The sequence below is a fragment of the Otolemur garnettii genome, unplaced genomic scaffold (assembly GCF_000181295.1).
Source record: "Otolemur garnettii isolate 467f Iridium unplaced genomic scaffold, OtoGar3 scaffold00004, whole genome shotgun sequence".
NCBI classification, from domain to species: domain Eukaryota; kingdom Metazoa; phylum Chordata; class Mammalia; order Primates; family Galagidae; genus Otolemur; species Otolemur garnettii.
Genome location: NW_003852399.1, coordinates 26,477,099 through 26,492,806, shown reverse-complemented (window position 1 = coordinate 26,492,806; position 15,708 = coordinate 26,477,099). Strand labels below are relative to the sequence as shown.

At 41.0% G+C, this 15,708-nt stretch overlaps 1 protein-coding gene across 1 annotated transcript in view; it reads left to right on the top strand.

The window, feature by feature from the left end:
• The window catches only part of SPAG1 (sperm associated antigen 1), a 61,170-nt gene that overhangs the window by 20,663 nt on the left and 24,799 nt on the right, over window positions 1-15,708 (top strand). The window contains exons 8-10 of the mRNA XM_012809503.1: window positions 3,824-3,930; window positions 7,644-7,861; window positions 15,483-15,597. Of these exons, the coding sequence (XP_012664957.1) occupies window positions 3,824-3,930; window positions 7,644-7,861; window positions 15,483-15,597 (440 nt within the window). The remainder of the gene's footprint in view (window positions 1-3,823; window positions 3,931-7,643; window positions 7,862-15,482; window positions 15,598-15,708) is intronic.

Genomic DNA, 15,708 nt, shown 5'->3' with positions numbered 1-15,708 from the left:
GAACCCGCCACCTTAGGTGTACGTGGCTGGCACCTTAGCCGGTTGAGCTATAGGCGCCGAGCCTAGATGCCTTTTTTGAAGGGAGGGTAGAAGGTGGAGTATGGGTACAGCAAGTGGTTGCTAAGGAGGATGAAAAGTGGATGACAGATTGACTTGTAAATTAACCTAAGGGACAGGTATTGGGTTTTAAATGATTTGGGCCAGGTCTGCTAGGTTCAGGGAGGAAAGGAATCTGTTGCCTCCTTTAATCACCTGATCAGGTCAGTCTGATTTTATGCAGATAGAAAGACAAACCCTTCCAATGCTTTCTAATTGTGAATGGCCTTTAATTCGAAATATTCTTTATGTTAAGTAGTCGTATTTTTAGATAAAATTTCCTTAGCTACTTCAATATGAATCACTACTTTCAAAAATTTACTTCTCTGTGGAACTTGGAATTTAAGTCCCTGATTAATTTATACTGAGGTAGCTAATAATCTCAGAAGATTGAATACAATTTTTTTTTTCTTAAGAGAAATATCTCCAGCTTGTATTTCAACTATGTTTTTATCCAAAAAAAAAATTAGGTATAATTGGCTCAGCGCCCATAGCTCAGTGAGTAGGGTACCAGCCACATTCACCAAGGCTGGTGGGTTTGAGCCCAGCCTGGGCCTGCTAAACAACAATGACAACTGCAACAAAAAAATAACCAGGTGTTGTGGTGGGCTCGTATAGTCCCAGCTACTTGGGAAGCAGAGGCAAAAGAATTGCTTAAGCCCAAGAGTTTGAGATTGCTATGAGCTGTGACGCTGCAGCACTCTACTGAGGGTGACACAGTGAGACTCTGTCTCAAAAAAAAAAAATTAGGTATAATTGATATGGATTTTCTGGTATTTAATGATATGAGAAAATAATTAACCTACACTGGAGCTCTAGTGCCCCTACCAGCCTCTTTGTGGGCATTTCCACCTAGATGGCTATATATAATTCATTTTTAATTGTAAATTAATAATAATTTAATTTTAAATTAAACTTGTCCAAAACTGACTATATCTTTCCACAATAAACCTGGACTCTGTCTTGATTCCCTGTCTCTGTGTTTGACCCCTTTGTCTTGGTTCAAGCCTGAAGTATGCCAGTCAAACTTTGCTGCTTCAAGAAGGAATTATTCCAAGAGGGAGGCACAAACATTGTAATAGGCACATTATGTTTCTTTTTTCTTTTTTCTTTTTTTTTTTTTTGAGAAAGAGCCTCAAGCTATGCCCCTGGGTAGACTGCCGTGGCTTCACAGCTCACAGCAACCTCCAACTCCTAGGCTCAAGCCAGTCTCCTGCCTCCGCCTCCCAAGTAGCTGGGACCACGGGTGCCGCCACAACGCCTGGCTATTTTTTGGTTGCAGCCGTTATTGTTATTTGGCGGGCTGGGCTGGATTTGAACCCGCCACCTTAGGTGTATGTGGCTGGCGCCTTAGCCACTTGAGCCACAGGCGCGGAGCCCACATTATGTTTCTTAAACATTTATATATTCAAATAAATATGCACACTTAGTTTTTACACATGGAATGTACCCCTTTGTACTGTAGGGATCATGGTGAAACTTGCCTTTCTCCCTTCATCTGGTTTGCTGCAAAGATCAACTCACAGTTATGGTAGATTAATAAGAGAAAGGTTTATTTCTAAATACCATGCACATGGGGGGAACCACAAGAAGGATTATCCAAAGTCTCAGAGATGGCCAGTGACTTTTAAAGATGCCTTTTAGAAGAGTGGAAGGGGGGACTGTAGAAGGTATACCTAGAGCAAGTGGTTGCTAGGGGGCATGTGTAGGTGAGTGGAAATAATCTGAGAGACAGTTATGTGCTTCAAATGATCTTAGGGCCAGTCTACTAGTATGCAATAAGGAGGTTAGCAGCCTTTTCAGATTCTAAATCTGGTTTCTCAGGTTTTATAGAAAGGCCAGTGCTTTCTGATCAAAAATGGCCTTCTAATTTGAAATATTCTATATACCAAAGAATCATATTTTGGGGTGAAATTTCCTTAGCTCCTTCAGTACCTATATTGTAGAGCAGGGCAGAAACCACGGATATGTTATGTCAGCTGCCACTGTCATTGTCATGGATAGCCACCCCCTTTACCAATAAAATCCCCTTGGGCCTGTATTTTGTGCAAGCTGGTCTCTATCACAGAGTACTGATGGGTTCCAGCCCTGGACAAGTGCCTGGTGAAGGTTTTGCTGTTTTCTAGGGGCCCCCACCACTCAGGCCCTATGCCAGGCACTTTATATGTGTTAATTTTAACAACAGCCTCGTTGAGATGCAGACATGGTTCCTCTTTTTACAAAAGAGGAGACCAAGGCACAGGCAAATTAAGCAATTCGCCCAGGATCACATGGCTAACAGATGACAGAGCCAGGACTCAGCACTGTGCAACTCTTCTGCGGCTGGAATGGCATATGTTTGAATTCTTCTTTGTTTGAATAATTTCTGAAGTGCCTGAATCTTCAGTATTAGAAAAACAAATTTAGCATAACCAAATGTAGTAGATAGCTGTAAAACATGAAATCTTATGTTTGCTTAAGTGAATAAATAATTTTCTCTTTAAAACTTTATTTTTTATCTCAAAAGATAATTGTTCTAAAAACAATGTGTTAACTTGGATTCCATCCTGAAACTAAAAAAGGACATACGTGAAAAAACTGGTAAAACCCAAATAAGATCTGTAGTTCAGTTAATAGTATTGTCTCGAAATTAATTTCTGAGTTTTGGCAAACGTACCATGGTTGTGTAAGATGTTAGTATTAGGGGAAGGTGAGTGAAGGAACTCTTGATACTATCTTTGCAACTTTTCTATAAATCTCAAATGATTTCAAAATAAAAAGTTTAAAAGAAACTTTAAAACTTTGTCATGAATATTCTTCATGGAAATTCTATTGTTATATCATGAATAATTCTTCATGGAAAATTCTATTCAGCAATCTCAGTACCAATATCAAACCTGTACACAAAGTAAATTTGTAACAAGATGATTTATCCTTTAGATTTTCATTCTAAGACTGAAATCACATGGGTCAGATTTATAATTATGTTTTAAAAATAGCGTATTAAAATGTCAGGTGTAAATTTCTCAGTTTTCAGAGTGACCAAACTTTAATCTTTTCCAAATAATGGCTTTTTACACAAAGTTTTCTTACTATATGATGGATAATGATGGGACAAGAGGTATTCATTGTCAGTATTAAGTAATTATTAGGTTACAGGTTGAAAGCTACCAAAAAAATCTGATGCAAATTACTAAAGCGCTCAATTCCTGAGCCTAGCTGATTTAATCAAGATTTTGTCAGTTTGCTGAGTTAAGTAACTCCTTCCATTGACTTTGGAGACTGCTATATAGATTGCCCTAATGAGCCAAATTCTGAACTAGATGCTGGTCACTAAAATACTAAATTTTGAGAAGGGATTGTCTAAGTTTTGGGAAAGTGGTGAAATAATGCTAGTGATGATTATAAGAAGGAAAACATTATTCAGTGAAAACCTTCTGAAACTTGCAGTGCAATGTGGCACCTGTGATGGGTTAAGGTATGAAGTCTCTTAGCCCTTGGAGGAGCTGAGAGAGCTGGGGATGCCAGAGGCCCAGAGGGTCCTTAGAAGGGACAGCTGCCTGACTAGCCTCTTCTGTCTACCTCAGCGTCATCTTCTGTGCAAACAACATGAAAGGCAGTGTAGTTAAGCTTTGCACAATTACATGTGAAAGTTTTCTGTGCTACTTACATTCTTCCATTTGCAAAATATATTATGACCATAATGCCATAGGTTAAAAAATATAACCTATTTTTGGCAAATTTTCAGCTCTTCTGCGCCGAGCCACCACATATAAACATCAAAACAAGCTTCAGGAAGCCATAGAAGATTTGAGTAAAGTGCTGGACGCTGAGCCTGATAATGATTTGGCTAAGGTCAGTACAGAAAGTGATTTCTCACCTAATTCTATAGTAGGCTGTTTCTATGTTTATGTTTCAATAATATCAATCTTGCTGAATAAATTAAGGTGAGGATCTTCACATCTTAAAATGTTAACATCTATTTGAAATGAAAGAGAGCAGATTCTTTTTTCCCCCCAAACTATAAGCTTACCTCTAAATGACAAGTATTTAATTCTTAATTTTTGTCCAGGCATGGTGGCTCACACCTAGAATCCTAGCACCTCAAAGGCTAGGCAGGTGAATTGCTTGAGCTCAGGAGTTGGAAAGCAGCCTGAGCAAGAGTGAGACCCCATCTCTACTAAAAATAGCAAAACTAGCCAGGCATTTAATTTTTCTCTTTCCTATAGTAACGTAGACAATGCTTTGCCCTGAGCTAATCTCACTTTATTAATACTGAGTGGTATAGAAGTTGTCTAGGTAGGATTAGGGATGGGCTCCATGGCCAAGGAAGAATGTTTCCCTGTGTAGCTAGCATGGTAAGCATGGCATCGTTTGATAACATGCACTACACTGCCTGGCTGAGCAGACTGACTCAGATATCCACTTAGGGCAGTGCTTCTCAACCTTCCTAATGCCTCCTAAAGGCCGAGACCCTTTAATACAGTTCCTCATGTTGTGGTGACCCCCAAACATAAAATTATTTTTGTTGCTATTTCATAACTGTAATTTTGCTACTGTTATGAATTGTAATATAAATATCTGATATGCAGGATGTGTTTTCATTGTTACAAAGGGGTTGTGACCCACAGGTTGAGAACCAGTGACTTAGGTGGATCTGTGGGAAGGCCTGAGAATAGAGGTAAGTGTCAATGACTGAGATTTTCCCTGACTTGCAAATTAACAAGGTGCCCTAGCAAAGGATACAGGATATCCCAGTTCAGGCACAAAGGCCTTTGTTACTCATGGCGCACTAAGCAGATGGGCTTCATGTTCATGACAGTTCCTGTGGCTCCCAAGTCCTACAGGGGAGACACAGAGTGGCCCAAGTGGGTGTTGCATACTCAGTGGTTTTGTGTGATGGCTCATGGATACAACATTTAGGAACTCCTCTTCTACAAGCAAACATGTCCAACCTCTACTCTAGAGGGAAACACATCTTTTTTATGCTGGAAAGCAAATAAACCTGCCCTCTCCTTTACCATTAAGTGCTCTTTCTATTTTCCATGACTGTTCTCACTACAAACATCTTGAAAAGATGTCCAGAATTGAGATGGTTTAGTACCTCTACTCAAAGTATAGTCAGAAACAGGAGAAACCCATGGAGAATTATCTTCCAGCAATAAGTTGTCACTGAGTTTCCACATACCCTATCAGGTAATCTATGGCATTCTCTCCAGGTGGCAGCCAGTGCCTCTGAGTATCAGCTGCTTTTGTCAAGTCAGCATTTAATGTTACATTTAGGGTCCAGCTTAGGAATGCATCTTTTCCCCATAATATTTCCTTTTATAGTGGCTATATTTCTTAAAAAGTTAATGCAACAACACTGTAAAAGAAAAAAAATTGAAATAAAGACAACTACCTTTAATTTCACTATTACACTATTACACTAAAACACAATTTCTTGGTTATTCTTTTATTCTTTTAGACAGAATCTCACTTTGTCGCCCTTGGTAGAATACCATGGTGTCACAGCTCATGGTAACTTCTAACTCTTGGGCCTAAATGATTCTCTTGCCTCAGCCTCCCAAGTAGCTGGGACTACAGGCACCCACCTGGCTATTTTTTGTTGTAGTTGTCATTGTTCTTTAGCTGGCCCAGGCTGGGTTTGAACCCACCAGCCTTGGTGTATGTGGCTGGTGCCATAACCACTGTGGTACGGGGGCCAAGCCTACTCAAAACAATTTCATGTTTACCTATTAATTTTTAGGACAAATGCCTTTTTTCTTAATCATATGCAAAGGTTAACTCAAAATGGATCATATACTTTAATATAAAGCCCAAATTATAAAAGTTTTAGAAAACAATGAGAAAACTTTTATGACCTTGGATTAGACAAATATTTATTAAAGATGACATGAAAATTGAAATTCATAAAAGAAATGGTTGATAAATTGGACTTCATCAAAATTAAAAATGTCTGCTCTTTGAAAGACACTATTAAGAAAATAAAAAGACAAGAAGCCACAGGCCAGGGAAGTGGCTCACACCTGTAATCCTAGCACTCTGGGAGGCTAAGTCAAGAGGATCACTTGAGGCTCAGTGCCTGTAGCTCAGCAGCTAGGGTACTAGCCATATACACTGGAGCTGGAAGGTTTGAACCCAGTCCGGGCCTGCCGAACAACAGTGAAAACTACAACCAAAAAATAGCTGGGTGTTGTGGGAGGCGCCTGTAGTTCCAGCTCCTTGGAAGGCTGAGGCAAGAGAATCACTTGAACCCAAGAGTTGGAGGTTGCTGTGAGCTGTGATGCTACAGCACTCTTCAGGTTGATCCAGGGAGACTCTGTCTCAAAAAAAGGAAAAAATACCTAAACTTAAAAAAGGTCCTCAAGTGTTGTGAGAACATAGAAGAATATATATATGTATAATATATTCTTGGGAATATAAAATGATACCATTATTTTAGAAAACGGTTTGGCAGTTTCTTAAAAGTTAAACACAGGCCGGCATTCCTCCTTTCTTCCTTTGGGATGCCACATTCTCTTCCTCTTCTCCCCTCTCCCCTTCTCTTCCCTTCTTTCACTCCCTGCTCTCTGCTCTCCTCTTTCTTTCTCATCTCTTAATGTCAGTGGTATTGATACCCGACTTTTGATATTGGATTTCCAGCCTCTTGGTCTCGACGATTCGATGAATGAATCGACGGACCACAGGATGGAAGTTAGGTTTTATTTGCAGAGGTATTACAGCTCTTACAAAGAGCCAACCCTTGCAGAGCAGGATAAGATAGGTTTTATACAAGTGTCACAGCTCTTACAAAGAGCCAAACCTCCTTGCAGGGCAGGATGCAAGTGTTACAGCTCTTACAAAAAGCCAAACTTCCTTGCAGAGCAGGATCCAAGTGTTACAGCTCTTCTTCTGCTCTCTCTCCCCTAATGGTCTGCGACGATCTGCTGATGTCTTTGCTCTCCTGCTCTCTCTCCCGGAAGGTGAACAACAGTCTGCCCCTAGGCCTTCTACTCAGGGGTTTATACAGGGGCAGTTGTCCAATGAGCTGAAAGCTGAGCTGATTGGTCTATTTTCAGGAGCAGAATTGAAAATGGACCAATTAGGGATGCAGTGGAGGAGCCAGTGTTTTCCCCTGCTAGGTCTGGTCTTTTTTGCTACTAGAGCCTCCGGTGGGAGAGGAAAGCTCCCTCCACTTGCTCCAGCCTGCCGGTTCCTTTGCCAGCTGCTGCAGCCAAGACGGAGGCAGCAGGTCCCCCAACCCTGCTCAGCTGAGCTGGCTGGGGTGCCACTTTGTCTGGTATCAGTATTACCTGAGTGGCAACATTTCAGGTCATTTTTTTTTTTAATATACTTGTTACTCTAAGTTTTGTTTTGTGTGTGTGTGTGTGTTTTAAGCCACGGACATGCATAATTACAATCAGACAAAGCAATAAAGTTGCATTGAAAAAGAAAAGAAAACACACCACCTAAGATGCCTTATCTTAGTTATCTTTATTCATTTTTATCATCTTTATATTTTTACCTGAATGATTATATTTTTAATTAAAGGAAACATTTTCTTTAATATGGTGCTTATGTTGTAGAAAATCTTATCAGAGGTTGAGAGAGATCTGAAAAATTCTGAACCTGCATCCAAGACTCAAACCAAAGGGAAAAGGATGGTTATTCAGGAAGTAGAAAACTCTGAAGATGAAGATACAAAGGACGGTGGGGGACAACATGAAGACGGCAGCGGAGATAAGAGTAAAATGCTTTTTCTATTTTGGTTATATGAAAAACTGCTTTTTTATGTGATGAACTGGCTCAGATATTTATTTGTACAGAAATTCTTAGTCTACCAAAGTTTATTGAGCTTTGTCTTGTGAACCCACAAGCAAGTTTAGCTCTTCTTGTTTTTTATTTTGAGACAGAGTTTCTCATTGTCACCCTCTCTTTGTCTACCCATGGTAGAGTGCTGTGGCATCACAGCTCACAGCAACCTCAAACTCTTGGGCTCACAAGATCCTCTTTTCTCAGCCTCCCTTGCAGCTGGGACTATAGGCGCCCAGCATGATGCCCTGCTACTTCTTAGAGGCAGGGGTCTTGCTTTGGCTCAGGCTGGTCTAGAACTACTCAGCTCAAGCAATCCATCCGGCTTGGCCTTCCAGAGTGCTAAGATTACAGGCGTGAACCAGCCACAGCCTTCTTTAACTCATTTTCATTCTTAACCTGTCATCTTTGTTTAGCACTGAATTTAATTCTGTTAATCACCTTTAAATGAAAATGGCTATGTCTGTGTGACATAAACCATTTGCAACTCAATCTTAAAAATCTCTCTTAGGTTGTAAGAGGGACTTTACCTAACAAATGCAATCAGTGTAACCTGTACCCACAATGAATCCCCAACAAGAAAAAAGAGTTTTAACTAGGGAAAAAAAAAAAAAAGAAATCTCTCTTAGGGAGGCCTGGCACTCATGCCTGTAATCCTAGCATTTTGGGAAGCCAAGGTGGATGGCTCACATGAGGTCAGGAGTTGCTGACCAGCCTGAGCAAGAGTGAGACCCTGTTTCTACTAAAAAAAAAAAAAAAAGAAAGAAAGAAAGAAAGAAAAACTAGCCAGGTGTTGTGGCGAGCTCCTATAGTCCCAGCTACTTTGGAGGCTGGGGTAAGAGGATCGCTGGAACCAGCAGTTTGAGGTTGCTATGAGCTATGATGATGCCCTGGCACTCTACCCAGGCTGACAGAGTAAAACTCTGTCTCAAAAAAAAAAATTAATTAATCATGCCAGGCATAGTGGCTCATGCCTGTAATGCTAACACTCCGGAGGCTGAGGATGGAGGATTCCCTGAGCTCACAAGTTCAAGACCAGCCTGATCCAGACTGAAATCTCATCTCTAAAAATAGCTGGGCATTGTGGTGGGTACCTGTAGTTCCAGCTACTTGGGAGGCTGAGGCAAGAGAATCACTTAGGCCCAAGACTTTGAAGTTGGTTCGGCACCTGTAGCATGGCATCAGCCACATATACCAAGACTGGGGGGTTCAAACCCGGCCTGGGCCAACTAAACAACACTGATAACTGCAACAACAACAAAAAGACTTGAGGTTGCTGTGAACTGTGACTCCACAGCAGTCTACCATGGGTGACAAAGTGGGACTCTCTCTCAAAAAAAAAGATTTTTTGAGAGATATCAAAACAATAGATATAAAAACAATTGATTGTTTTGGGTATATCTACTTTATTCAAGGAACTGCAATATGACCAGCTCCATTTATAGGCCTAAAGGAATGCATTACTGGAAAATTGCTGTGTGCACCTCTCAAAAACTTTTTAAACATAAGAAAGGAATAAGTATAATTTCATTTTTTTTTCTTTGAGACAGAGTTTTACTATGTTGCCCTCATTAGAGTCCTGTAATGTCACAGCTCACAGCAACCTCTCTTAATTCTGGGGCTTAAGCAATTCTCTTGCCTCAGCCTCCCAAGTAGCTGAGACTACAGGTGTCTACCACAACACCCGGCTATTTTTTTTGTTGCGGTTGTCATTGTTGTTTAGCAGGCCCAGGCTGGGTTTGAACCTGCCCGCCTCGGTGTATGTGGCTGGTGTCCTAACCACTGATCTATGGGTACCAAGCCTATGAAGTAATTTTTAAGAGAGAATCTACACTAGACACAGCTTCATTCATAATATAAAACATTGAAAGTTTTATATCACCTTTGAAGGGAAAGATTTGTCTCCTGGCTCTACCAGGGTGTAAAAACTTTTCCCTCCTTCTTGAGAACCCCTGAGCAACCAATGAATTCGGAAAATGATTCTCAAGTGAAAAAATCAACATGTAAGTAATTTGGCAGAATATTCTAATTTTGAGGGAGAAATATAAAATATTCAGTTTACTCAATTTTTACAAAATAAAGAATAAGAAGTATAAGTTTGAATGTCTTTAGTGACAAAAATATAAAGTAAATACTTCAGATTAGAATATGATCAGTTAAGATAGAATAAAGACAAAGGAAAAGAAAAGGAGAGAGAGAGAAAGGAAGAGACAGAGGAAGAGCCCCAGAGAGCTGGGAAGGAGGTGAGAGCATCTATAGGATAAAAAGAGAGAAACTAAGGTAGCAGCTCTTAAGAGGATGGAACCTCTCTTCTCAGTCTGCTTTTAAGTTCTGGCAACAATATGTTCTTCTTCAATTTTACATGTAGCTTTAACATAATTAGCCAAATGTCTCAGAGTTAAAGGAAATCACTTTAAATCTTATCCAGGTGAAGATGAAGTATAAAGTAGATCAATTGCTCTTTTAAAATTTAGTGTTTTAAAAATTCACATGTAGTAAAAATGGACTTTTCCGTACAGTCTAACGCATGCACAATTTCATGTAACTATCACCCCAGTCGGGGTGCAGAACAATTTCCTTACCCCTTTGGGTAATTTTGTTCCCTCCAACTAACTCTTGGCTAAACAGAGAACAGATCAACCTTGGTTTTATCGTTTTCCAAATGTCATATAAACGGTATCAGAGAGCATGTAACCTCTTGAAACTAGCTTCCTTCACTTAGCGTGTCACTGTGATTCATTCATGTGGCTGGTGTGTGACATTGGTTGTTCATCCCTTTTTATTGCTGAGTAGCAACGCAATAAAATTCCATTATATAGATGTACTGAAGTCTATCTAGTCACCTGTTCAAGGACATTCAGGTTGTTTCCAGTATTTGGTAATTATGAATATATAGCTGCTATCAACATTGCTGCACAGGTGTTTGTGTGAACATAGGTTTTTCTTTTCCTTGAGTGGGACTGCTGGGTCACATGGCAAGTGTATGTTTAAACTGTGGCCAGCCTGTTTTCCAGAGCGGCTGTAACATTTCACACTGCCATTAGCAACATATCAGAATTCTAGCTGCTTCACATCCTTGGGATTGTCCTTTTTAAAATTAAATTGTTTACCCATTCTATTAGGGGTATAATAGTTTCTCATTATTATTTAAATTTGCATCTGCCTAATGGCTAATGCTGTTGGGCAGGGGTCCTCAAACTTTTTAAACAGAGGGCCAGTTCACTGTCCTTCAGACTGTTGGAGGGCTGGACTGCAGTCCCCAGGATGAGTTGGCTGCTAAGCAGGACAGGCAGTGGCGGCAAAAACACCGGGTAGGTTGGGAGGTAGTTTGAGGACTACTGCTATTGGGCATCTCATGTGTTCATTTGCCATCTCTAAATCATTTTTAGTGAAATGTTCAAATTATTCCATCAGTTTTTTTTTCTTTTTTTTTTTTTTTTGAGACAGAGCCTCAAGCTGTCCCCCTGGGTAGAGCTTCAAACATCATACTAAAATTTTTCTTTCTTTTTTTTTTTGTGAGACAGAGTCTTACTATGTCCCCCTCAGTAGAGTACTGTGCTATCACAGCTCACAGCAACCTCTAACTCTTGGGTTCAAGCGAGTCTCCTGCCTCCGCCTCCCAAGTAGCTGGGACCACAGGCGCCCACCACAATGCCTAGCTATTTTTTGGTTGCAGCCATCATTGTTGTTTGATGGGCCCCGGGCTGGATTTGAACCCGACACCTTAGGTGTATGTGGCTGGCGCCTTAGCCACTTGAGCCACAGGTGCCGAGCCTATTCCATCACTTTTTAAAAAATTGGGTTGTTATTGGCTCAGCGCCCATAGCACAGTGGTTTCAGCGCTAGCCACATATATGGAGGGTGGCATGTTCTAACTCGGCCTAGGCTAAACAACAATGACAACTGCAACAAAAAATAGCAAATAGCCAGGCATTGTGGCAGGTGCCTACAGTCCCAGCACTTGGGAGGCTGAGACAAGAGAATCGCTTAAGCCCAAGAATTGGAGGTTGCTGTGAGCTGTGACAGCACAGCACTCTACTGAGGGGGACATAGTAAGACTCTGTCTCAAAAAAAAAAAAAAAGAAAAATTTTAGTATGATGTTTGATATGTCAAACATTTATTATTTAAAATTTCAGATTTATGAATGTCGATCACCTGCAAGGTGAGCCCAGGAGTCCGTATACAATTTTATGTGATTATTTTCTTGTGTTCTTGCTTCTTTGTGATCTTCCCTATACTTTCTGGCTCCCAGGGTTTCCCTTCCTCTTCCTCTGGCTAGAAAGCCAAGCCTTTAATTTTTCCAATCGACTATGCACTTCTCATGACTGTGTGCTCCCAGGACTAAGCGGCAAGGGGATAGAGAAAAAAAAAAGCAATGAGGAGTCAGTCCCCTGACATTGTTGCAACCAGGGTTTCTCCTGCCATCAATAAGAGCTACCCTCCAAGTTTAGGGGCTGCTTGGCTGCCACTGCAACAGCCTGCAGGGCCAGAACCAGAGAGGATTAAAAAACAACAGACCCAAAAAGAAACAGGGAATTCCTAACTCTTCTGAAGGGGTTAGCTGTCATTTTGTTTCAAATAAATACTGAGAGCTTCTCCTGAGAGCTTTTTCTTCTTTCTATCCACACTCAGCACACAGTTCTGGGTTTGGGGCTATCTTTGAGTCCAGGGCAGGAGATACCGGAGGAAAGAAAAATTAGAAACTCACTGGTAAACTGGGGATATTTCAAGTTTCTTTTTCCAGTCTGCCTGCTACCATTTACTTTTCAGTATCCATGAATTCTGTCCCAGGTGTTTAGCTGTTTTCAGGGTGTGTTTAGATAGAGATAGGATGGAGTATGCTTACTCCATCTTAGCTGGAACTGCCCTATTAATACTATTTTTTAAATGATTAGCACATTTGAAGAACTATGGATATACTTTACATATTATATTTAATCCTCAAGGAACCTGGTAACTATCGATACTCTTACAGATAGGCAGTGCCAATTTAGAAAGGTTAAGTCACTTGCTACATTTGTGTAGGTTGTAAGTCATGTGGCTGGGATATGGCCCCAAATCTGTGTGACTCCAAAGTCTATCTCTTAAATTGGTTATTGGATGCCAACTAAGAGAGTGCATGTTTTATAAAACCCAGACTAAAGGGCGGCGCCTGTGGCTCAGTGGGTAGGGCGCTGGCCCCATATACCAAGGGTGGCAGGTTTGAGCCTGACCCCGGCCAAACTGTAACAACAACAAAAAATAGCTGGGCATTGTGGGTGCCTATAGTCCCAACTACTTGGGAGGCTGAGGCAAGATAATTGCCTAAGCCCAGGAGTTGGAGATTGCTGTGAGCTGTAATGCCATAGCACTCTACCGGGGGTGATAAAGTGAGACTGTCTCGAAAAAACAAAACAAACAAACAAAAACCCTCGGACTAAACATCACCAGGCTACAATGTCAAAGAAACAGGTACAGTTGGTGTTATCCACTCTTATGCTTACTGATATTTTACGAAGTGTAATCAGAAGTGGAACCTATGTTGATGAGCAAGTACGTTAGGGACTAGTGTGATCATTTTTGAAACTCAAAGGTCCTCCTCATAAATAGAGATTAACAAACAAGAAAGAGCTACACCATTTTACATTCCCATCAGCAGTGTATGATAGTTCCAGTTGCTCCACATTCTTGCTAACACTTGTCGTTACCTGCCTTTTTTGATTAGTCATCCTAGTTGGTATTTCCTTATGGCTTTGATTTGCATTTCACTAAGGACCAATTAATGTTGACTCTGTAGATTAAGTCAACCCAACCAATAACTGAGTTATGATATATATGATCTGCAAATATTTCTCCCATTCTGTGGGTTGTCTTTTTAGTTTCTTGATAATTTCCTTTGATGCACAAAAATTTTTAATTTTTATGATATCCATTTACTTTTCTTTTGTTGCTTGTGCTTTTGGTGTCATATATAAGAATCCATTGTCAGGTCTCTGCACCTATAGCTCAGTGGCTAGGGCGCCAGCCACACACACCAGAGCTGGTGGGTTCGAATCCAACCCAGGCCTGCCAAACAACAATGACAACTACAACCAAAATAGCTGAGCATTGTGGTGGGCACCCACCTATAGTCGAATATGGGACGCCTCAGAACCACTCCTCTGCATTGTCCCATGGGTAGTCCAATACCAACCTAAACTCAAATGTCTCTCGTTTGGGCTTCTGTTTACCTTTCCAGAGACTTCTGTTGAATCAAGGCCTTTTCAGTCCTAAGGAGAGAATGCTTTGCATTCAGTTCAGTCTGGGTCATACTAGTTTATAGCTCTCTGTACTGGAATGAATTCCTTCACTTTTTCTTTGTGTCTCTGTTGCCTTATTTGTAAACTAGGAATGATAAACCCTGGTATTAGGATTAATGAAACTATATGCAAAGGTCTTGACTCATATTAAGTTTTAAATAAATAGCTACTTAGAGATAGCATTGGTGAGACACAAGGGGATACTGTACCAGGGGCTGGAAAATACTATATTTTCCACATTGACCACTGTTTTCTGCTGACCAAAATACCACATTGACCACTGTTTTCTGCTGACCCTGAAGTGTGGTTTCATCCGGTTTCTAGTTGAGGACTTGTGTAGCAGATCCCAGATCAAAACAGGTGCCTGGCTGTAATACTACAGGGTCCAATCTGGGGATTTATCTCTACAACAAAATTTTATTGTTTTAATAATTAAGTCCCTTTTGGTTTGAGATCCAAATTGGATGTGATTCTGCTGTGTAGAAAAATGTATTAATTAATGTGTTTTTATACTCAAAGTGATCATACACAGATTTTTACTTAGCTAACTGTGGTTTTCTACATGCTGTAAATCTTGGCTTTGCCTTTTATGAAAGAGAATGAAAAATCACTAAGAATTAGATTAGAATTTGTTAAAAGTTTGGAAATCTCTGTATTTTTTAATTGTGCTTTGACATGACTGTTTTGTTTTAAATATCAATGAGATCACCAATGAAATATTTTTTTTGTTGTTGCAGTTTGGCCAGGGCCGGGTTCGAACCTGCCACCCTCAATATATGGGGCCGATACCCTACTCACTAAGCCACAGGCGCCGCCCTAGTAATGAAATATTAATACATCGTTTTCATATTTAAAAATAGCAAATAATCAGTTCTTAAAGCTATTAGTACCGGAAATCATTCGATCAAAATCAAAGGCATTGGCTATGAAAAATTTTTCATTTTGTTTTTAAAACTCCAGTTAAGCGGCTGGCGCCTGCGTCTCAGTGAGTAGGGCGCCGGCCCCATATACCGAGGGTGGCGGGTTCGAACCCAACCCCGGCCAAACTGCAAAACAAAAAATAGCTGTGCGTTGTGGAGGGCCCCTGTAGTCCCAGCTATTGGGGAGGCTGAGGCAAGAGAATCGCTTGAGCCCAAGAGCTAGAGGTTGCTGTGAGCTGTGACACCACAGCACTCCACCCAGGACGACAAAGTGAGACACTGTCTCAAAAACCACAACAAAAACGCCCGCTAAGCTTAAAAAGTAGGTGCCTATTTTATGTGACTTCTTTGCTAAATTCGCTTTAAAATTATTTCAAAGTGACTTTGACTTTTCCCCGAACCTTATCTTCTTAGTCCTTTGGGCGCCGTCAGGGTATTCACCGAGCTTCCGTATCTCCGCTCCTGCATTCATTCATTCCCAAGCCGTAAGCGGCGAGGGCAGCCGGCCTTCTGTCGGGCCACGCGGCAGGTGAGGTCTGGCGAAGGCAGCGGCGCCAAACGCCCGTCTTCAGCCTCTGAAGGGTCAAGGACCGGCCGCCTTGGGTCCGAGCCGCAGAGCGCGCCCCGGGAGGCCGCGGGG